The sequence below is a fragment of the Gorilla gorilla genome, chromosome 2 (assembly GCF_029281585.2).
Source record: "Gorilla gorilla gorilla isolate KB3781 chromosome 2, NHGRI_mGorGor1-v2.1_pri, whole genome shotgun sequence".
NCBI lineage: Eukaryota > Metazoa > Chordata > Mammalia > Primates > Hominidae > Gorilla > Gorilla gorilla.
In genome coordinates, this window is record NC_086017.1 from 36975795 (window position 1) to 37000217 (window position 24423).

The window sequence follows — 24423 nt, forward strand, 5'->3', positions numbered from 1 at the left end:
AAGTAACACAATGATATTATCTATAATAACATCTGAAAGACTGCTTATCACTTGGATATTTTGCTGGCAATTACAGCAGGCTGCCATCAGGAGTCAGCAGTGCCTTAGATACAGTAGCCACTGAAAAGCCAGGCTTCAGACATGTATAGTTAAGAGGCTATCATGCTTTTAAATTTTAAATTCATTATGCCTTCCATAACATATTTTAAGACTAATTTTATCAAAACTATGAAATGTAATCACTGAACAGACATTCTTACAGAGCAAAAAAAAATGAAAATTCTTTTAGCTGGAATTAAATAACTTTCAAACCTTTGATTATTACAAATTATAATTTTCACATAGATTTCTCTCCATGTCTAAGTAGGGCACATTTATAATTTATCCTGAATTCTCATCATACAGCCACACCACCTTCACAGTTTTCAGACTAATTCGGTGTCAAATTACATATTAGTTGCTTTCCCAGCGTCCTCTGTCATAGCCACAGTCTGTTCTTAACCTGAGGACTATAAAACTATTTAAAGGAATGACTCTTTTCTCTAGATTACCTACAAGGCCACCCCTGCCTCTTTCCACCCACAGAACCACACTGGATAAAACAAAAAGAGACTTCAGATATGTGATGTGCATTATCTTCCTTCCTTTCTCTTCCTTCTCTTCCTCTTTCCTTTCCTCCCCTTAACCTAGAGTGTGCTTTCCGCAATAAAACTTCTCTTGCCAATTTCCTTCTAAAAAAAAAAAAAAAAAGATGAAAGTTCCAAAGACCCTCTTTTCTTCCCTTCACACAACATTGAGCTACTATGAAGTTAAACATGAATATAGTTATTGCTTTAACAACAGCTAAACATTTTTAAAAATGCTTCTATTATAAGCACTTCCTGAGAAAGCTTGCATATTTTACCATAAATATTTTGTTTTCAAGACATTTAAAGAGAACATTCAATGTGGTCATTTAAAAGAGTCAACTTGTTTTATTATAAGCACATGAAAATGTATATTTAAGACATAAAATGCAAAAAGAATAAAATATAAACATTCAAAGAAATACTACTTTCTTTACAGATATCTTTACTGAGTTAGTTTAGAATTTAGCACAAGAAATAATCTAGTTCTAGCTCATCTGCAGTTAATACCTTGTTTAAATGTTTGAAATTTAAAGAGTCTCTACCCCATGGACACAATGTTTACTCCTTTTAATATGAATTATTTGATTATTAATATGAGGTTTAATAAATACCCTTGGGATAAAAATGTAAAGAGGCAAATAGAAAGAGTTAATGTAGCTCTAAAATAGAAAACAGAGAGCTGGAGTTGTCTGCTCCATCTTGTGGAGATGGCCAAGTGTACACATGCCATATTTTCTACAGTAGTGCTTCTTGGAGAAATAATTCTTAAAATGTAACTGTTTGTCTAGACCCAAACCAAATACTAGACAGTGTGTAACATGACCAAGTTGCTACTGCTACAGAAAAATTAACTTTGCATTCTCTGAAAATGGAGAGCTTGATTTTTTAAAATCATTTTTATACTATGTTTTTGATTTGTAGATGCAACATTCATAGTTTATAGATTCATAGATTTTAATGAGTTAAAATCTCACAACATGGCAGAGAGTTCTTAGGTCTGTGATGACATTTTGAATGGGATATCACATAGGTTTGACTCTACCTTGCCACAAGAATGTGCCCATCTGTGGCCCTAAATACAAAAACAAAGAGTTAGCTAGAATGTCTGCCTTCTGAATTAATCAACTATGCAATTTTTTTAACTTAAAAATTATTTTTATTGAGACCCTTTGACCACTACCCTCACAATCCCAACACATCCTTGACTTTTGGAAATACTTTTGATTACTTAGTTATTAAAAAATAAAGTTAAAAATATTTAATTACGCATGCCCCTATAAAAACAAGCAAGCAAACAAACAAAAATGTTGGTTGTACAAATGAGATTCAAGGCTCCCAGGAGTCACCACCCATCACAGCCACCTCCCCAGAAATAACCTGTGATATCAGAGGGGTGTGTTGACTTCTACTCACTTTTCTATCCATTTACATACATAAATGTATACTTCAAAACAGTATTTTTCAAACCATACTTGAGTCCTGAAGCCAATTTTAATGTCATGATCAGCATTTTGAAAAATGATATCAAATGAATCGGAACTAGATTTTAAAATTTCAGAGTACGTTGGAAGGGTCCACTCAGCCAAGACATAAAATGTGTTTTCTATTGATAGTCATTTCCAAGCATTTGAAAGCTACTATTATGGAAAATCTATAGTAGTCTGTCCGTCCTCCCTTCCTCCTTTCCTCTCTTTCTCCCTTGCACTCTTCCTCCCTTCTTTCCTCCCTCCTTCCTTCCCTTCCTTTGTAAACAAATGGTGACACATCACATCACATAAACTGTTGTACAATTTATTTTTTTCACTTAGTCTATCATGGAGATGGTTTATTATCAACACATGCAGTTCTAGCCCATTCTCTGTAACCGTTGAAGACTACTATGTGTCCTGGATGCACTGTTTACATAGCCACTTCTGTCTTAGTGGACACTTCCTTTGCTTTCAATTTCTCATGATAATAAGTGATGCTGCAGTGAATATACACCTGCATGCCTCATTGTGCGTTAAGTACAAGAGTTATTTTAGGGTAGACACAGTGAAGTGAAATAGCTGGACCCAAGGATACATTGTAACAAATACATTTTTAAGTGGCTGAGTCAATTTACACTCTGACCAGAAAAGAATCCATTTTTCTACACCTCAGTCAACAATATATATTATCAAACTTTTCCACTGTGCCAATCTGATTGCTTTTGTATTTATCTAAACGCTAGTGAGGTTGCTGTACTTCTTTGGTAAATTTCTTGCTTGTATCCATAGTTCTTTGTTCTTATTGATTTGTAAATGCTCTTTAGATATTCTGAATACTCATCCTTTTATTACATTTTTAAAAAATTGAAACAGGGTCTCACTCTGTCACTCAGGCTGGAGTGCAGTGGCATGATCACAGTTCACTGCAGCCTCTGCCTCCTGGGCTCAAGCAATCCTCCTGCCTCAGCCTCCTGAGTAGCTGGGACCACAGGCATGCACCACCACACTTGGCTAACTTTTATATTTTTAGTAGAGACAGGGTTTCACCACATTGGACAGGCTCGTCTTGAACTCCTGGCCTCAAGTGATCCACTCACCTCGACCTCCCAAAGTGTATTTTTATTCTTCATTTAAAGGTTATTAACTGCCAAACATTTGGCAAATGTTAGCCATATCATTTTGTCTAGCTTTAAAAACATTCTGTCTCAGTATATCTTTTAGATTAGCCCACTGAAAACACTACACTTTCTGACTGTTCACCAAAAAAAAAAAAAAAGCAGCATATAATTATATTATCAATTTTGTACTGAGAATATTTGTATTAAAACAATTTTTTATTAAAGAGACATCGGTGAGGCTGATCACAGTTCATGTGCAATGTCAGTCATACATAATATGCCCATGATTCATATCTATGCGGTATTTCCTACTGCAAAATATATACACAATATTTGGTCTCCTTAAAATTTAAATAAAATCAAAGTTTAAAATATTGGGATACTTTGTATTCTTTTACAGTTTTTATTAAAATAGTAAATTTGACTAGTGTTTTAAAACTTAGAAGGAAACTACAAAATTTCTTATAAGAGGCAATTTACTTAAAAGCATCAAAAAGTCATTACATAATTATATTTGCTAGCTTACTCTGTTGCAAGCATGACGCTAAAGAGCTATTTTGTTTCCCCTTTGCAGTGTTAGGTCAGAGGACTTGCAAGAAGAGCAGCACTTCTTTTTTAGCAAGAACTTGGGTGAGAAACTGGGAGGTGTTTTACGCATTTAGTCTGCTTTAATCAACAGAGGAGACTAAATGCATAAAACACCTCCCAGTGCCTGTAAACTGTCTGCTCCTTTATTGGTGTAGATTCTATCCCCATTTTACAGAAGAGGAGACTGAGTGCTGTGGTCTAAATGCTTCTGAACCACCAAAATTCACAGGCTGAAATCCTAATCCCCAAGGCAATGGCATTTGGAGGAAGTGAGCTTGGGAGGTGATTAGGTCCTAAGGGCGGAGGCCTCATGAATGGAATCAGTGCCATTATAAAAGAGGCCAGAGGGAGGTGGTCACCCCCTTCTACCATGCAAGGACACAGCTAGAAGGCGCCTCTGGTTACTGCAAATACAAAACAATATCTCCTTCCCATAATGAAATATTATTTCTCTTCTTAAAAGGACTGCTACTTTTAACATGATGTTCTATCTCTCTCTCTCAACATTTAATTAATTATTTTTGGAAAGCATGTAGACATAATAAGCTGGAAGCATTAGGTCTTTACAGCTAATGCTGTGCACTACATTCTGCTTTAGTATATCATTGCATAATAAAATAGCCAAGTTAGTTGCCCATCCCTGGTGCTTTGACACTTGACTTATACTATATGTCCATTCTATTGAAACTATAATTCACAATATACACTTTGAAGCTGTTAATAACTACAAATTAAACCCAAAAAAGTGGGTTACACTGTACTCTCCCAGTTGATCAAAATATGGTATCAATGTATTATTTTTCTGAATTCTGTCAGCTAAGGATCAGGAACTTTTGGACAACTGGAGAAAAAAAAGGTTAAGGAAGGAAATCCATGAAGAAGCAAAAAAAATATTGTTTTCATGAATGGGGGGCCAAAACACACATGAGCTTCTCTATATTGGACCAACAGTGTTGTCAAACTACAATACAAATTTACTCTCACCTCTTTACTATCATAACAATGAAATAAAGTAACATAATTGTAGTTCAAATCTGTAAGTGTTCAGCAATCAATCCCTGTGTCCCTGGTTAGATGAAGAATCTTGAACTCATAAGGATTTCATAGAAGGTTCACCCAGACAACCATGGATGTAGGATAAAGAGCAAATTCAAATGTTAATTTGAGAAGACCAGGAAGAATTAGAAGGTCTTCAATAGCACAGGAAATGTATTGGGTGTGAGGGAAGTTGTATGTGAGTGTGGGTTCTTAGGAGAAGGAATAATTCCAGCAAAGGGTGAAGTCAGCTAAGTGAGGGCTGCAACTGAAGAACAGCAAAGTGTCCAGTTTAGCTGGTGTGCAGTACAATAAAAAAAGTACAGTATGTATACAGCTGGAGAGGTAGCCAGGGACCATACACGATGGTGAGAAACAATAAGGCTGACTGTATTTTAGGAAAGGTGATCTCACGGGAAGAGGATCATACAGTTGAAGTCAGAGGCCTGGCTTGCATTGCAATATGGTTTTCAGAAAGTCACAACTTCTTTGGGCCTTAGTTTCTTCATCTGAAATGGCAGAATGGTAAAAATGGGACCAGAACCAAGGGGGCTGAGGTCATACACATTGTGGGGTAAATCAATCTACAGTGCATTGTAGCTGTTTCCACATGGGGAGCAGGAGCCAAGGACTGCTGAAGCTTGGGACTGAGACACTGAGAATATGATGTTCCATCAGAGGAGAGAGGGAAGTGACAGAGGAGATGGTGCATGGACAATGGAAACTTCCCAACACAGACCAGTAGACCATTCTATAATGAGACAAAAATTGTTTGGAAGGAGCTTGCAGTCTAGGCCTAGATGCCCCTGCTACCCTAGCCTCCGGCAGTTTCTCACAGAATGGCAGGAAGCTGAGTCAAAGCATCAGCTCCTTTCACCTCTGGGTGATCAGGCAACAAACTTCCTTTCATTTGAAACTTCAGGAACAAGCTGTTTAAAGGCCAGAGGCAAGGCTGCTTTGAAGTCCTTAACTCTTGAATTCTGGCTGAGCCTCTTTTAAGTAATGTGTCTTATATTCCCATAATGGGTAACGTCACAGTATATTTAACTAACAATCTACACCAATAAAGGAGCAGACAGTTTACAGGCCTGTAGTGTTAGAGGTTAACCTGCAGAAATTAATATACTGGTATGATTTTACACCCAGTCAAGAACTTGATCACAAAAATGGTATCATTTTATTGCCCTATAGAAGTTCTACCAGTCTTACGCTTAATTTAGCAATCTTATGTCAGCTATTCTTTCTTGCCTAACTACATAAATCTCTGTTCTTCAAATGCTCTTGAATCAGCATTTTTGTCTTCCACCTGGTTCTACCATTAATGCATTGAATAAAACTCAAGACACTTGCTAAAGAACAACTTTAAGAATTGTGCTTTTGCACCCCAATATAAAAAATAATAAGTAGTTATATAAACAGAAAAATTTTTAATTGACACACTATATGAAACATCCCAAATAAATTATTGAATCCATACTGAGCAGAGTCAATTAAGAATGAACAAGGTTCCAGCTACAGTGGAGGGCAGGCAGGTATCCCCGAGAGAAGAAAGAGGCCTCTTGCTTTCAGGAGAGGGAACTGCTGTAGCAACCATTATAGAATGGTTTGGACACAGCCTTAGTTGTATCAACATTTTTCTTGAAGAAAGGGAATTAATAGAAGCTTAATGACTGATTCAATGATCAGTACTCCCTTATGGTTTAAATGTACTCTGAGATCCTTAAAAAGACTACTCCCCAGACAGGAGCCAACACATGGATAGATTCTTAGCTACTGGTGCTTACATTTCTACACAGGAATAATTTGATTAGATGTCCATATGTATGTCCAAAATGGTATGGCTCATGTGCAACAGACTCCACATGAACCTAAGGCCTTTGATATCCAGGTTTCTTCTTCTTATAATTGGCTCTTCTGTCACTGTCCTCAATTCTCAAATTGGTCAATGCAACAAACTAATTCAAAGCATATTTGTAAATACTTTTAACATATTTTTAAAATCCACTATAAATTACTAATAATGGCAATTTGGAATTTGAGGGTGATGCTTTTCTCTGTTAATTCAATTATTTTATACACCATGTTACAATCATCACCCAAGTCATGCTGACCTACCTCCCTTTACTCCTACCAGAGAGTGGGATACCTTTCAACCCTTACTTCCTTTAGCCTTTCCTCCCAGGCAGAAACCCAAATGGCACGAGTGTGAGTTGCCATTTAACAGGTGATATGCAATTTGGATTTAGGCTTGAATTGGAACCACCAGTAACTCTTGTGAGATGAGTATCCCTTTGAAAACACATTACCCTAAAATGACCATGAAAAAAATCTACATCTCCAAGAAGCATCCTCCTGGGACCCTGTACACAGTCGTTTGGCACCTCCCTTGGCATGAAGAATGAGGAAGAAAATAATCATTGGTAAAGGAAATTTCTTATCTCAATCTGAAATCTAAAAAATACATATGTATATATTTTAATGTAATAAAATACATTTAAATAAAAATAAAATATTTTAAAAGTCTAATACAAAAAAATCAGCGATTCCCTCACTGCTTCAGATTACTTATGCAGTTGCTCTCAATACAATAGCAAAGATAAACAAGAGTTTATACAGTGATGGGTCTAAATCAGTTACTCAATAAATAGTTCTCAAGGGCCTGATCTCAGAGGAAATACTCCAAGGTATTTACAGGTATACCTCATTTCATTGCACCTTATTATATTGCACTTCAAAGATGTTGCTTTTTTAAAAATCTTTTTGCAAATTTAAGTTTTGTGTCAATTCTGCATTGAGCAAGGCTACTGGCACCGTTTTTCTAGTAGCATGCATTTACTTCATGCCTCTGTGTCACATTTTGGTAATTCTTGCAATATTTCAAGCATTTTCATTATTAGATCTGTTGTGATGATCTGTGATGACGGATCCTGCATGTCACTATTGTAATTGTTTTGGGGCACCACAAACTGCACTCATATAAGATAGTAAACTTAATGGATGGATGTTGTGTGTACTCTGACTGTTCCACCAACCAGCCATTCCCCTATCTTTCCCTTCTTCATAGGCCTTCCTATTCCCTGAGACACAACAATACTGAGATTAAGCCAGTTAATAATCCTACAATGGCCTCTAATTGTTCAAGTGGAAAAAAGAGTCACATGTCTCTTACTTTCAATCAAAAGGCAGAAATGATAAAGCTTAGTGAGGAAGGCATGTCAAAAGCCAAGATACCAGAAAGCTAGGCCTCTTGCATCAAATAGTTAGCCAAGCTGTGAATGCAGAGAAAAGATTTTTGTGGAAAATTAGAAGTGCTACAACAGTGAACACATGAATAATAACAATGACAGCCTTATTGCTTATATAGAGAAAGATTTAGAAGATAAAAGATCAAACCTGCCACAACATTCCCTTAAGCCAAAGCAGAATCCAGAGGAAGGCCCCAACCCTCTTCAACTCTATGAAGTCTGACAGAGGTGAGAGAGCTGCAGAAGGAAAGCTAGAAGTAGTAGATGTTGGTTCGTGCAGTTTAAGGAGAGAAGCCATTTCCATAACATAAAAGTACAAGGTGAAGCTGTAAATGCTGATATAGAAGTTGCAGCAAGGTAAGATCTTCTTATGATCCAGCTAAGATAACTGATGAAGATGGCTACACTAAACAACAGATTTTCAAGGTAGACAAAACGGCCTTTTACTGCAAGTAGAGGCCATCTAGAACTTTCATAGCTAGGGAGGAGAAATCAAAGCCTGGCTTCAAAGTATAGGCTGACTCTCTTGTTAGGAGCTAACGCAACAGGTAATCTTAGGTTGAAGCCAATGCTTATTTACCATTCCAAAAATACTAGGGCCCTTAAGAATTGTACTAAATCTATTCTGCCTATGCTCTATAAATAGAACAACAAAGCCTGGATGAAAGCACTCTGTTTATTGAATATTTTAAGCCAACTCTTGAGATCTACTGCCCTGAAATAAAGATTCCTATCAAAATATTGATGTTCTTTGACAAAATACTTGGTCACCTAAGAGCTGTGATGAGGAGGTACAGGATATTAATGTTGTTTTCACGTATGCTAACACAACATCCATTCTGCATTCCAATGATCAAGGAGTCATTTTGACTTTCATGTCTTATTATTTCAGAAATCCATTTCATAAGGCTATAGCTGCAATAGATAGTGATTCCTCTGATGAATCTAGGCAAAGTCTATTGAAAACCTCCCAGAAAGGATTCACTATTCTAGATGCCATTAAAAACATTTATGCATTTTAGCTCCAGATCAACTCCAAGAACAAACTAGGAATCCTAAGAGGATTCACAGACCCTCTGAAGGAAGCAGACTGCTCCTGCAGGACTTAGGAGACACCCCAAATGCTCCAGCTGCAGCAGGATCTGCCCAAGGAGAGTCTGAGCTCCGGCACACCTAGCTCTTCCCCCACCTGATGGTTCTTTCCTACCCACCCTGGTAGCGGAAGACAAAGGACGTATAATCTTGGGAGTTCTAGGGCCTCACACACCGCAAGTCCCTCTCCATGCTACCATAGCTGATGGTCTTTGGAAAACACCACCTCCCAGAAGGAGGCCAACCAGCACAAAAATAGAGCATGAAACCACCAAAGAACCCTTATGGAGTCCATTGCAAACCCCGCCCCACCACCTCCACCAGAAGAGGCACTGGCACTCATGGTTGAGAGACCCATAGATGGTTCACATCACAGGACTCTGTGCAGAAAACCCTCAGTACCATCCTGGAGCTGGGTAGACTTGCTGGGTGGCTAGATCCAGAAGAGACACAACAATCACTGAGGTTCAGTTCACAGGAGGCCACATCCATAGGAAAAGGGTAAGAGTACTACATCAAGGGAACACCCCATGGGACAAAAGAATCTCAACAACAGCCTTTAGCCCTAGACATTCCCTCTGACAGAGCCTACCCAAATAAGAAGGAACCAGAAAACCAACCCTGGTAATATGACAAAACAAGGCTCTGTAACACCCCCAAAATATCACACTTGTTCACCAGCAATGGAGCCAAACCAAGAAGAAATCCCTGATTTACCTGAACAAGAATTCAGGAGGTTAGTTACTTAGCTAATCAGGGAGGAACCAGAGAAAGGTGAAGCCCAGTGCAAGGAAATCCAAAACACAATACAAGAAGTGAAGGGAGAAATATTCAGGGAAATAGATAGTTTAAAGTAAAAACAATAAAAAATTCAGGTAACATTGGACACACTTATAGAAATGCAAAATGCTCTGGAAAGTCTCAGCAACAGAATTGAACAAGTAGAGCTCAAAGACGAGGTCTTTGAATTAACCCAATCGAACAAAGACAAAGAAAAAGGAACAAGAAAATATGAACAAAGCCTCCAAGAAGTCTGGGATTATGTTAAACAACCCAATACCAAGAATAATTGGTATTCCTGTGGAAGAAGAGAATTCTAAAAGCTTGGAAAACATATTTGGGGGAATAATCGAGGAACAATTCCCAGCCTTGCTAGAGACCTAGACATGAAAACACAAGAAGCACAAAGAACACCTGGGAAATTCATTGCAAAAAGATCATCACCTAGGCACATTGTCATCTGTTATCCAAAGTTAAGACGAAGGAAAGAATCTTAAGAGCTGTGAGGCAGAAGCACCAGGTAACCTATAAAGGAAAACCTATCAGATTAATAGCAGATTTCTCAGCAGAAACCCTACAAGCTAGAAGGGATTGGAGCCCTATCTTCAGCCTCCTCAAACAAAACAATCATCCGCCAAGAATTTTGTATCCAACAAAACTAAGCATCATATATGAAGGAAAGATACAATCTTTTTCAGACAAACAAATGCTAAGAGAATTCACCACTACCAAGCCACCACTACAAGAACTGCTAAAAGGAGCTCTAAATCTTGAAACAAATCCTGGAAACACATCAAAACAGCACCTACTTAAAGCATAAATCAAAACCTCTAAAACAAAAATACAAGTTAAAAAGCAAAACCAAAAAACAAAAAAAAACAAAAGTACACAGGAAACAGCACAATGAATGCAACAGCACCTCACATTTCAATACTAACATTGAATGTAAATGGCCTAAATGCTCTGCTTAAAACATACAGAACCACAGAATGGATCAGAACTCACCAACCATCTGCTGTCTTCAGGAGATTCTCCTACCACATAAGGACTCACAAAAGTTTAAAGTAAAGGGGTGGAAAAAGGCATTTCATGCAAATGGACACCAAAAGTGAGCAAGGTAGCTATTCTTATATCAGACAAAACAAACTTTAAAGCAACAGCAGTTAAAAGAAACAAAGAGGGACATTATAAAATGGTAAAAGGCCTTGTCCAACAGGAAAATATCACAATCCTAAATATATATGCACCTAAAACTGGAGCTTCCAAATTTATAAAACACTAACAGACCTAAGAAATGAGAATGGCCAGGCGCGGTGGCTCATGCCTGTAATCCCAGCACTTTGGGAGGCCAAGGTGGGCAGATCACGAGGTCAGGAGATCGAGACTATCCTGGCTAACATGGTGAAACCCCATCTCTACTAAAAATACAAAAAATTAGCCGGGCATGGTAGTGGGCGCCTATAGTCTCAGCTACTCGGGAGGCTGAGGCAGGAGAATGGCGTGAACCTGGGAGGCGAAGCTTGCAGTGAGCCAAGATCGTGCCACTGCACTCCAGCCTGGGCGACAGAGCGAGACTCCAGCTCAAAAAAAAAAAAAGAAATGAGATAGACAGTAGCGGGGACTTCAGTACTCCACTGACACAATTAGACAGGTTATCAAGACAGAAAGTCAACAGAGAAACAATGGATTTAACTAAATACCTTGAAACAAATGGACTTAACAGATATATACAGAACATTTCATCCAACAACCGCAAAACATACATTCTATTCAACAGTGCATGGAACTTTCTCCAAGATAGACCATATGATAGGCCATAAAATGAGCCTCAATAAATGTTTAAAAATTGAAATTATATCAAGCACTCTCTTAGACCACAGTGGACTAAAAGTGGAAATCAACTGCAAAAGGAACCTTCAAAACCATGCAAATACATGGAAATTAAATAACCTGCTCCTGAATGAGCAATGGGTCAAAAACACAATCAAGATGGAAATTTAAAAATTCTTTGAACTGAATGACAATAATGACACAACCTATCAAAAGGTCTGGGATACAGCAAAAGCGTTGCTAAGAGGAATGTTCATAGCCCTAAACAACTACATCGAAAAGACTGAAAGAGCACAAACTGACATTCTAAGGTCACACCTCAAGGAACTACAGAAACAAGAACAAACCAAACTCAAACCCAGAAGAAGAAAGGAAATAACCAAGATCAAAGCAGAATTAAATGAAATTGAAACAAAAAATATACAAAAGATACATGAAACAAAAAGCTAATTCTTTGAAAATATAAATAAAATTGATAGACCATTAGCAAGATTAATCAAGAAAAGAGAGAAAATCCAAATAACCTCACTAAGAAACAAAACAGGAGATATTACAACTGACACTATGGAAATACAAAAGATCATTCAGGTAACTATGAACACCTTCATGCATATAAACTAGAAAACCTAGAAGAGATGGATAAATTCCTAGAAAAATACAACCCTCCTAGCTTAAATCAGGAAGAATTAGTTACCCTGAACAGACCAATAACAAGCAGTGAGACTGAAATGGTAACTTAAAAATTACCAACAAAAAAAGGTCCAGGACCAGAGGGATTCACAGCAGAATTCTACCACACATTCAAAGAATTGGTACCAATCCTTTTGACACTATTCCATAAGATAGAGAAAGAGGGAACCCTCCCTAATTCATTCTATGACACCAGCATCGCCCTAATACCAAAACCAGGATAGGACATAATCAAAAAAGAAAACTATAGACTGAAATCCTTGATGAATATAGATGGCGAAATCCTTAACAAAATACTAGCTAACAAAATCCAACAACATATCAAAAAGACAGTCCACGATAATCAAGTGGATTTCATACCAGGGATACAGGGATGGTTTAAAATACACAAGTCAATAAATGTGATATACCACATAAACAGAATTACAAACTAAAATCAAATGATCATCACAATACATGCAGAAAAAGCATTCAACAAAATCCAGCATCCCTTTATGATTAAAACTCTCAGCAAAATTGGCATACAAGGGACATATCTCGATGTAATAAAAGCCATCTATGACAAACCCGTAGAAAACATAATACTGAGTGGGGAAAAGTTGAAAGCATTCTCTCTGAGAACTGGAACAAGACAAGGATGCCCACTCTCACCACTACTCTTCAACATAGTACTGGAAGTCCTAGCCAGAGCAGTCAGGCAAGAGAAGGAAACAAAGGGCATCCAAATCAGTAAAGAGGAAGTCAAACCGTCACCGTTTGCTGTCAATACGATCATTTACCTTGAAAACCCTAAAGACTCCTCCAGAAAGCTCCTAGAACTGATAAAAGAATTCAGCAAATTTTCTAGATACAAGATTAATGTACACAAATCAGTAGCTCTTCTATACACCAACAGCAACCAAGTGGAGAATCCAATCAAGAACTCAATTCCTTTCACAATAGCTGCAAAAAATACAAATACTGGCTGGGCGTGGTGGCTCACACCTGTAATCCCAGCAGTTTAGGAGGCCAAGGTGGGCAGATCACGAGGTCAAGAGATCGAGACCATCCTGTCCAACATGGTGAAACCCTGTCTCTACTAAAAATACAAAAATCAGCTGGGTGTGGTAGCGCACACCTGTAGTCCCAGCTATTAGGGAGGCTGAGGCAAGAGAATCACTTGAACCCGGGAGGCGGAGGTTGCAGTGAGCCAAAATTGCGCCACTGCACTCCAGCCTGGCAACAGAGTGAGACTCCATCTCAAAAAAATAAATAAAATAAAATAAAATAAAATAAAATAAAATAAAATACTTAGGAATATACCTAACCAAGAAGTTGAAAGACCTCTACAAGGAAAACTACAAAACACTGCTGAAAGAAATCATAGATGACACAAACAAATGGAAACACATCCCATGCTCAGGGATGAGTAGAATCAATATTGTGAAAATGACCATACTTCCAAAAACAGTCTACAAATTCAATGCAATCCCCATCAAAATACCACCATCATTCTCACAGAATTAGAAAAAACAATTCTAAAATTCATATGCAACCAAAAAGGAGTCCGCATAGCCAAATCAAGACTAAGCAAAAAGAACAAATCTGGAGGCATCATACTACCTGATTTCAAACTATACTATAAGGCCATAGTCACCAAAACAGCATGGTACTGGTATAAAAATAGGCACATAGACCAATGGAACAGAATAGAGAACCCAGAAGTAAACCCAAATACTTACCAACCAATCTTCAACAAAGCAAACAAAAACATAAAGTGGGGAAAGGACACCCTTTTCAACAAATGGTGCTGGGATAATTGGCTAGCCACAAGTAGGAAAAGAAACTGGACCCTCATCTGTCACCCTATACAAAAATCAGCTCAAGATGGATTAAGGACTTAAACCTAAGACCTGGAACTATAAAATTTCTAGAAGATCCTAGATCTTCTAGAATTCTAGAAAAATCCTTCTAGAGATTGGTTTAGGCAAGGATTTAATGACCAAGAAACTAAAAGCAAATGCAATAAAAACAAAGATAAATAGCTGGGACCTAATTAAACTATAGAGCTTTTGCATGGCAAAAGGAACAGTCAGCAGAGTAAACAGACAACCCACAGAGTGGGAGAAAATCTTCACAATCTATAAATGTGACAAAGGACTAATATCTAGAATCTACAACAAACTCAAAAAAATCAGTAAGTAAAAAACAAACAATCCTATCAAAAAGTGGGCCAAAGACATGAATAGACAATTCTCAAAAGAAGATACTCAAATGGGCAACGAACATATGAAAAAATGTTCAGCATCACTAATGAGCAGGGAAATGCAAATCAAAACCAAAATGCGATACCACCTTACTCCTGCAAGAATGACCATAATCAAAAAATCAGAAAACGGTAGATATTGGCATGGATGCAGTGATCAGGGAACACTTCTTCACTGCTGGTGGGAATGTAACTAGTACAATCACCGTGGAAAATAGTGTGGAGATTCCTTAAAGAACTAAAAGTTCTTTAAGCCAGCAATCCCACTACTGGGTATCTACCCAGAGGAAAAGATATCATAATACAAAAAAGATACTTGCCCATGCATGTTTGTAGCCACACAATTCACAATTGCAAAATTGTGGAACCAACCTAAATGCCCATCAATCAAGGAGTGCATAAAGAAACTGATATATATATATATAATATATATAAAATATAATATGATATATATATATATAATATATATAAAATATATTATATATATAATATATATAATATTATATATATATATGATGAAATGCTACTCAGCCATAAAAAAGGAATGAATTAACAGCATTTGCAGTGACCTGGATGAGACTGGAGACTATTATTCTAAGTGAAGTAACTCAGGAATGGAAAACCAAACATCGTATCTTCTCACTGATATGTGGGAGCTAAGCTATAAGGATGCAAAGGCATGAGAATGATACAATGGACTTTGGGGACTTGGGGGGAAGAGTGGGAAAGGGGTGAGGAATAGAAGACTACAAATAGGGTGCAGTGTATACTGCTCAGGTAATGGGTGCACCAAAATCTCACAAATCACCACTAAAGAATTGTACCCCAATAACATATGGAAAGAAATTTAAAAAATTTAAAAAATTATGATTAATGGTCAAAATATCAACAGTAACAGGAGTTTGGAAGAAGTTGGTTCCAACTCTCATGGATGACTTTGAGGGTTTAAAACTTCAGTAGAAGAAGTAATTGCAAATGTAGTAGAAATAGCAAGAGAACTAAAATTAGAAGTAGACTGAAGATGTGACTGAATTGCTGCAGTCTCATCCAAAAGCTTGAATGGATGAGCAGTTGCTTCTTAGGGATGAGCAACAAAAGTGGTTTCTTGTGATGGAATCTACTCCTGGTAAAGATGCTATGAACATTGTTGAAATGGCAACAAATAATTTAGAATAGTCTATAAATTTAGTTCATAAAGCAGCAGTAGGTTTCAGGAGACTGACTCCAGTTTTTGTAAGAAGTTCTACTGTGAGTAAGATGCTATCAAACAGCATCGCACGCTACAGAGAAACTTTTGTGAAAGACTGAATTGATTGAGCAAACTTCATTGTTATCTTATTTTACAAAATTGCTACAACCACCCCAGTCTTTAGCAACCACCAGCCTGATCAATCTGCAGCCATCTACATGGAGGCAAGACCCTCCACCAGCAAAATGATTATGTCTTGTTAAAAGTCTCAGATGATCTTTAGCACTTTTTAGCAACAAGGCATTTTTAATTATACTATATATATTTTTAGACATAATGTTATTGTGCACTTAATAGACTTGGTATAGTGTAAACATAACCTTTATGTGCATTGGAAAACCAAAAAATTCAGGTGACATGTTTAATTGTGATATTTGCTTTATTGCTGTTGGCCGGGACAGAACCTGCAATATCTGTGAGATACACCTATATCTATAAAAGTTGCAATGAAGATGCTTACAATCTGGTTGGAAAACATAGTTAATACTTCACAAATCCCAACAATGTATATAATTATATGCCAAATTATATAGTATAGACTAGTATCATAGAAGTTTTGACTAAAACCTGTGAGCAAATTTTTATATGATTAAAAATGCTATGCAACATAATAAAAGAAGGTATGTACTTAAAATCACTTTGGCAATTGTGAAGATGAGTTTTAAGTACTTTATGTTAATAATTAACTTGAAAGTAAACTACTAAAAGTTGTTCGTATAAGGACGACTAGAATGTTAGCTATGCTTTCTAGAATATTTGAGCAAAAAATAAAAAACATTGACAATTTGATTTAGATTTGCCTTTACTAATAAAATGGAAGCATAAAAATAGATTCATAGTCATCCAATAAGAAAACATAATTAAGGACCCAGAAATCATAAAGTGACAATTTCTATTCAAAATGCAGTACATAAGAACCCATACATCGGTTCAGTGCCTGGGTGTCAGGTGCTGTCTAAATAAAAACCTGAGCAAGGGAGGGGAAAATGTCAGTGTTAATCCAGTCAAATTAGGCCATATTTTTAGTTGACATTATATTTGCACTTGAAAATTTAGGTTTGACTTACACACCCAAAAATTTACATTTGACCCACACTAATAGAATCCATAACATTATAGTATGTACTTGAAAAGAACATGTTTCCTGTGTTATATTTTTGTGTGATTTAATTTTCACAAATATATACCATTTCCCGTGTCTTGAAAGGAAACAATTATTTCTTTTTTATACAAGACAGACCTGAGACCTTTTTCCCCAATTCCAAATACTTGGTAATATCCAGTTGTTTGATTAACTTATTTGACTTTATAGACCACAGAATCAATCTATTTTTAAAGAACTGAGTTTCCCAAGGCATGGGACACCTACACAGCCTAATTTCATTAGTAGGTAGATCAGGTATGAAATAGTCCAGTAGGAAACGTATTCCTTTTACAGTTTTCTTTCTGTTGTTTATATCAAGGATTAAGTTTCAGTATCGTGCAAGTATGTTTTCATCATTTCTCAAATATTAGGTAATGTTCCTTTACAGCAAAGACAACAGACCTCAGGATAAGCAGACAACAATATCTACCTGGAATTTAATGTTGTCTTTCTTAGATTTGTATTTACTTTTACAATGGTTATCTACTTATGGCAAGTGATACTATACTGGTTCTCATTTACACAAATAATAACAACTTTCCTCTAAAAATGAATTTAAATTGAGTTAGTCGATGTAAAGAAAAATATCAGGAAAATTATAGTACATATAGTTCTCAGACATAGGCAAATTTGTACCATGGTAATTCACTAGTGACTAAAGCTTGGAAAACCGAGCGAAAATAATTAACATGTTAAAATGTTTCTTCATTCAGTTATTCATATTAATTACTGGTAATATTTTCATTTGTATAATATATGAATTCCTAAGTTTTCTTTTCTATTGGCAGGGAATTGCAATATATTATTTAATTGAAATAATTTGTAGAAAATAAATTATTGATATAATTTAGTATTAAAAGATAGAACAAGGGAATTTTTAATACAAGTAATGTAAAATAGTTTCATTGTTATTTGTTCTAGAAGAGTTTGGAGGTACTGCTGTTATTACCATGACATGAACCTAGAAGTTCAGCTTTTAGGAGTACCATACCGGCAAGATCATATTACAGTATAGGCAGTTGGCACTCTAAAATAATGGTTCTAACCCTGTATTCTGCCATAATACATGGGAAATAATGTTCACATACTAGATATATTCCTGGGGGAATGCCCTGATTTTGGCAAAATTCTCCCCTTTCTGCTATTTTTTCCAGAACATTTAGGCAATACAGGGCTGCAAATGTTGGTTATGCATAAGTTCCAACATGTTCCTTTCTATCCAAGAAAGCGAGACCAAATGTTAAGTAAATGAAAATACACTAATATAATCAGCTTATTTTTAAAAAAAAATAAATCATTCACAAATTTAAGTGCTTTACCTATTTTTCATAACAAATGCTTAAGGTATAACTCACTACTGACAGGACCAACAATGTCTCATGACACCTTGGTCCAAACGTACTACTTTATTGTTGGACTACCAGATTAATGTCACCTCTTTATACTTTAGTTAAGACAGAGACACCAAGGTAATGACTGGATTACAGCATGGTTTGCAGATGTAGTGACCTAAGTGAATGGCACTGGCACCAGCTGTTTATAATTTGATAAAGCAACCAATCATCCAAATTGACTTGCAACACTTAAAAGGTATGAGTTTTATAATTAATGGAAAAAACCTTCATATTAAGGTTGAGAAAAATAAAGTTCTCATTTTCTGACATGAAAGTAGAGTAACTCTCAGGTGGTAACCCAAATGTTCCCTGTGAATTAATGTGTTGTACAATATTAGTAAAACCTAACCACTCCTTTTATGTACAAAATCTAGCACTCACTGATAACACTCAAAATGGCCAGGAGTGGTGGCTCACATCTGTAATCCCAACAATTTGGGAGGCCGAGGTGGGCAGATCACTTGAGGTCAGGAGTTAGAGACCAGCCTGGCCAATATGGAGAAACCCCATCTCTACTAAAAATACAAAAATTAGCCAGGCATGGTAGTGGATGCCTGTAATCCCAGCTACTCGGGAGGCTGAGACAGAAGAATTGCCTGAACCCAGGAGGAGGAGGCTTCAGTGAGCTGAGATCACACCACTGCACTCAAGCCTGGGCAACACAGGGAGACTCTGTCTCAAAAAAAAAAAAAAATGCTTTTGTGTATTCTGATACAAGTTTTAACAATATATGAATCAGCAGATTTTAAAGAATTAGATGATATAGCAAACTGTAGGGATAAGAAAGAAATGTATGTAAACTGTGCCATAATGTAAATAGTTTGTTTAAAGGTCCAGAGATCTGATCAGTGCTACCGACATAAAATCAAGTCTTGCACTGAACTAAGTCAACATACTGCTTAGGAAAAAGAATTTCTAATATGGATTACAACAGAACTGTCAATTGCTTACATATATATGTGTGTTACATTCTTGCTGTTGTAACATCAATTAATAACAATCATCTTAATTTCATAATTATATTTTGAACTTACCTTTTCAAAATAACAGGAGCAGAGCATGGTCAACACGATAGTTTCAGGCATCTTAATAAAACCATCATTTTTGCATCTATGCTGACATTGTAATGGCCTCAAACTGTCAATAACTCATCCAAAGCAAATTTAATAAATGTGGAGACATGGGCTAACATTACAGTCAGTTTGCCTATATTCACTATAAACATTAGCTCTACAAAAGAATGTGAATCAAGGAAGCTGAAGTGAAAATAGCATTAAACAATAATCCCAAATTAACCAATAGTAAAGTAGAACTCTATGCTCAAGAGTTGTACACTCACACATATGCTAAAAGCATAATCATCAAACTTTTTCTGAATTGTCTAGGTTTAGCTAATAATTTAAATGTTACTGATGGACTTTGGTCCTCTTTAACAAAAATTAGAAACATTAACACATTCTTCCCAAACCTTTATTAGAAACTTTTATGTTTAAGGATCTATAATTTTTCAATTATTAGGGAAACAATGTGATATGTCATTTTAATTGTGGGCGGATCACCTGAGGTCAAGAGTTCAAGGCCAGCCTGGCCACCATGGTGAAACCCCATCTATATTAAAAATACAAAAATTAGCCAGGAATGGTGGCAGGCACCTGTAATCCCAGCTACTCAGGAGGCTGAGGCAGGAGAATCACTTGAACCTGGGAGGTGAAGGTTGCAGTGAGCCGAGATCGTGCCACTGCACTCCAGCCTGGGTGACAAAGTGAGATTCTGTCTCAAAAAAAAAAAAAAAAAAAAAGAAAAGAAACATAAATAAGTAAAAGATAATTATCTGTGTAAGGGTAGAGGAGATAGAAAAAAATATGACTTACTTTCTTCATTCTACATGTATCATGTAGGTGTAGAGTTTACAGAAATACTTATGTAAAACATGGTTACTATTTTTTGTTTGTAGGTATGTACTTGAAGCATCAATAGGTCAACTGGCTAACATTCCCATCACGGCAGAAATGCAAATTTTGGAAAAAACAGCCCATAATATTTCAACCAACAGTGAACACAGAAGGCATTTTGTTACCATCAAATCACCAAACTAATAATGGTGAACAAACAAGGCAGAATTCTCCGCTCTTTGTATTAAAATTACCACCCAAGCATCGTTCAGACATCTCAGGCCCAACTATAATTCTGCATTTGCCCATTGTGTGCTTAACATCAATGTGATCTAGTAAGTACTACCATGATCTTTGAGATTTCGAAGAATCACAGCAGGAAGGCTATGGGAATGCCACCCTGTCACTAACTCAGCCTCTAGTTCCTTAATGTGGGCCCTGAGCATGTGGGGTGGCACTTTCAGAAGCAGGTCAAGAGGCAGCAAAGCTGAAGAAATAAAAGGGGGAAAGATATGAAACTGTAACATAAATTACATTGAATTTTAGAGAGTTGTGTTTGATTTTATTGCTACCAACACTAAGTTACCTGGTCTTGGTCTTGATCCTGTTCCTCCAGTGAAGTCCCTGAAAACAGAATTACAGGCCATTAGAATGACCTGTTCAACTTGGATTTGACAAACTAAGAGCCTACATCTTGCTATGCTCTACATTATAAAGATTAATAGAGATTATTTTCCCTCAAGATGCTCTCAAGAGTTTAATTAAGAGGGAAATAAATATATTGCAACAAACAGTACAATTGACATTCTACTGACAAATGGCAGAATCGTCCCACCACAGTTTTTAGGCTCTAAGTATGACTAAGAGCCTAAATTTTAGGATCCTGAATAATTTTCTTGTTACACTTAAACTCAAAATATGATTTTGCACTAAAATGATATAAGATTTAAAATGTTATATACAGTATTTTCTATGATTTGTCCCTGCTCTATTAAAAAAACAAAAAAAACCTTATACCTCTCCTATAAAATGTTTTTTGCATTGAAAATAATTATCTTTCCTAAAGTTGCCAGTGTTATTAACATCCCTTGTTTGCCTTGCCCCAAAATTCTAGGTTATTTGATCATTTTACGAGTTGGTCTCAGTGTCTTCTACTCTGTGGAGGTGGCCTTAGACCCCACTAGGGATATCTGTAAATCACCTTCAGCCTTGTTTTTTCCACTGTACCCTAGAACCAATTTTTTTTTTTTTTTTGAGACGAGTCTAGCTCTGTCACCCAGGCTGGAGTGCAGTGATGCGATCTCAGCTCACTGAAACCTCCATCTCCCAGGTTCACGCCATTCTCCTGCCTCAGCCTCCCGAGTAGCTGGGACTACAGGTGCCCGCCACCACGCCCAGCTAATTTTCTTGTATTTTTAGTAGAGACAGGGTTTCACCATGTTAGCCAGGATGGTCTCGATCTCCTGACCTCATGATCCACCTGCCTCAGCCTCCTAAAGTGCTGGGATTACAGGTGTGAGCCACCACGCCCGGCCTAGAAACAAGTTTTAATAGTTTTCTGGAAGGAAATAAGAAACATCTGTGACCTGACAAGTTGTAAGAATCATTCTTAAACTTAATGCAATCCTACAAAAATATATCATACATCTACTAGGTATAAGGCACATGATAGGTTATTTGTTAAGTAGGAATAAATATAGGAATTCAAATACAAGTAAACATGGCTGATAATTCTCTTGTCCCAACCTTTTCGTTTTAATCATAGAATTTTTGATACATGCATGCAACACCTACCTAAGTTATTAAGCGTAACAAAATTGGCACTCATTTACCTACCATCCAACTTAAGCACTAGAATAATACCAAAATCTTTGCATCCACCTATGAGTTTCTTCCCTGTTCCTTTCCACTCCCTCTTGATCCTCACCAGGCTAACACTCTCTTGATCTCATAATATATTCTGTTCCATTCTGAGCTCAAGTTTCCAGAGCCTTGAAAAGTAAATGGAACCTGCCAGCCTTTAACAGTTTATATACTTTCCCTAACCTGAGATAAGGAGCATGTTTAAAAAAAGAAATGAAGCTGATCCTGCCCTCAGAAAGTTTGAAAAGAGGCATGATGACAGCAGTGCCCATGTGTAGGCAGGACAGCCCCACGGCTGAGCTGAGGAGCAGAGCATCTGTTCCAGCTCCTTGTATGCCTGCACAAATGCCATATCCCAGCAAATGCTTTCCGAATAACTTTGCCCCTTACCCTTCTAGATGAAGCTAGTACTGTCTAATGGAAACCGATTGTAAGCATCAAACATAATTTTAAGTTTTCTGGTAGCCACATTTTCAAAAAGTAAAAAGAATAAAGTGAAATAAATCTATTTTATTTAATCAAAAATATCCAAAATATTATTTCAACATATAAAAATTGAGATATCTTATTATTTTACATCTTAATTAATATTAAACAAAATTAAAAATTCAGTCCCTCAGTTGCACTGGCCACATTTAAGCTGCTCAAGAGTCACATGAGCCCAGTGGCCTCCATACTTAACAATGTGGTCCAGGCCCTTCCTTAAGTGTTGGTCATTGTCTTCATACACTTATTACATTCATGCCATGTAGCTGCTAAACCTGCAATACCTCCTGAATTCCACTCTCTTAAAAAGTGAATAAAAATGCAACTTGTGGCAAACTTGTATCCATTAGGTTATACATGTTCTTGAAAAGCTGATAATCACTCACATGATGAGTTTGCAAGATGACTATTCCAGATGTCCTGAAGAATCTAACATTTCAAACATTTTTACATATTAACAAATGTTATGCATAATGTGTGCTAGTGGGATATGGGACATAGAACACCCTGACAATGCTGAGTTGCTGCCGCTTTTGCTATTCCTTTATATAATTTTAAATTCCTCTTTAATAAACTTCAGGGAATCTTTAAAAAGAACAATTACACATTCATTCATTCATTCAAGAAATATTTATTAAATGCCCACGATGTGTAGCCACCATGCTAGACACTGGAGATGGGATGGTGAAAATAAATAGTTTCCAAAGTCTTAGAATTTACAAGACTGCATAGAGATAGCAGAAAATAAAATGTCAATTTCTCTGGAAATCATATCACTAACCGCAAGAAAATATAGTCATCTGAAATTTCAAAATAGAACAGACTCATTGTCACCAGAAGTGACAGCTTTTAACTATGCAATTGTTGGGTTCACAGATGGACAAACGATTGAAATTATGCAGAGCCTGGGGGAAGTCTGCCTCTAGATTGAACCACATTGAATGTTTATGCCCAGTAGAGCATTATGGCTACAGAGGGTGGTGTTCCCATCGTATCACAAGCTGGAAAATATACCAAAGTGGTTTCACACAGAGAACATTCCAGAAATAGTTTCTGGTGAAGAGGCTTAACATATTACTGTTGGTGTTCTCTGAAAATTTTGAAATGGGCATTGACCAACAGCACTTCAGGCTAATGGAAGAATTTCAGAAAAATAGAAGGCTGAAAGAATTCTAAAAGACCATCCCTTCCAGCTCTCTTCAGACCTAGTGTGACCTCATCTGGAATTAATAAGGCAAAAGAGAAACTGAAGTGCTGAAAATGAGTGTTAGCCTACAATTTCCACCCCAAAACACTAAGAGATAAAGTGAATAATCTAGGAATTAGCATCGTAATTTTTTAAATAGACTTTTCACTGAATTAAGTCAAGAGCAAGGTGAATTATTTGGATAATAATTTTGCCAGCAGAGTCCTGGCCAAGAAGAAGATGAAGCCCTAGAATATCATCTCTCATAAGAATTCCTTGAAATATGTATCTGAACAAAGAAAACATTTTCAAATACATTATAAGTGTATTCCATCATTTAATTCAATTGTGAAAAGTATCAATGCTATTTGATATTGATAAAAATAATTAAACCTTATGAAATGAGAGGTTTGCCTTACAATAGTAAGGTAATGCCTTCCGAAACTATTGCAACCACACCATGTGAGCTAATGAGCATTTTATAGCTG

General features: G+C 36.6%; 1 protein-coding gene across 7 annotated transcripts in view; it reads right to left on the reverse strand.

Moving 5' to 3' along the window:
• Positions 1-24423, reverse strand: part of NEK10 (NIMA related kinase 10) — a 266308-nt gene that overhangs the window by 32308 nt on the left and 209577 nt on the right. For 2 of the 7 annotated variants that reach the window (XM_055380926.2, XM_019024868.4), the window contains exons 30-32: positions 20987-21024; positions 20747-20887; positions 1672-1701 (exon numbers count right to left, since the gene is read on the reverse strand). In XM_055380926.2, the coding sequence (XP_055236901.2) occupies positions 1672-1701; positions 20747-20887; positions 20987-21024 (209 nt within the window). The remainder of the gene's footprint in view (positions 1-1671; positions 1702-20746; positions 20888-20986; positions 21025-24423) is intronic. The other 5 variants (XM_055380933.2, XM_055380931.2, XM_055380929.2 and 2 more) reach the window with 3 other exon arrangements.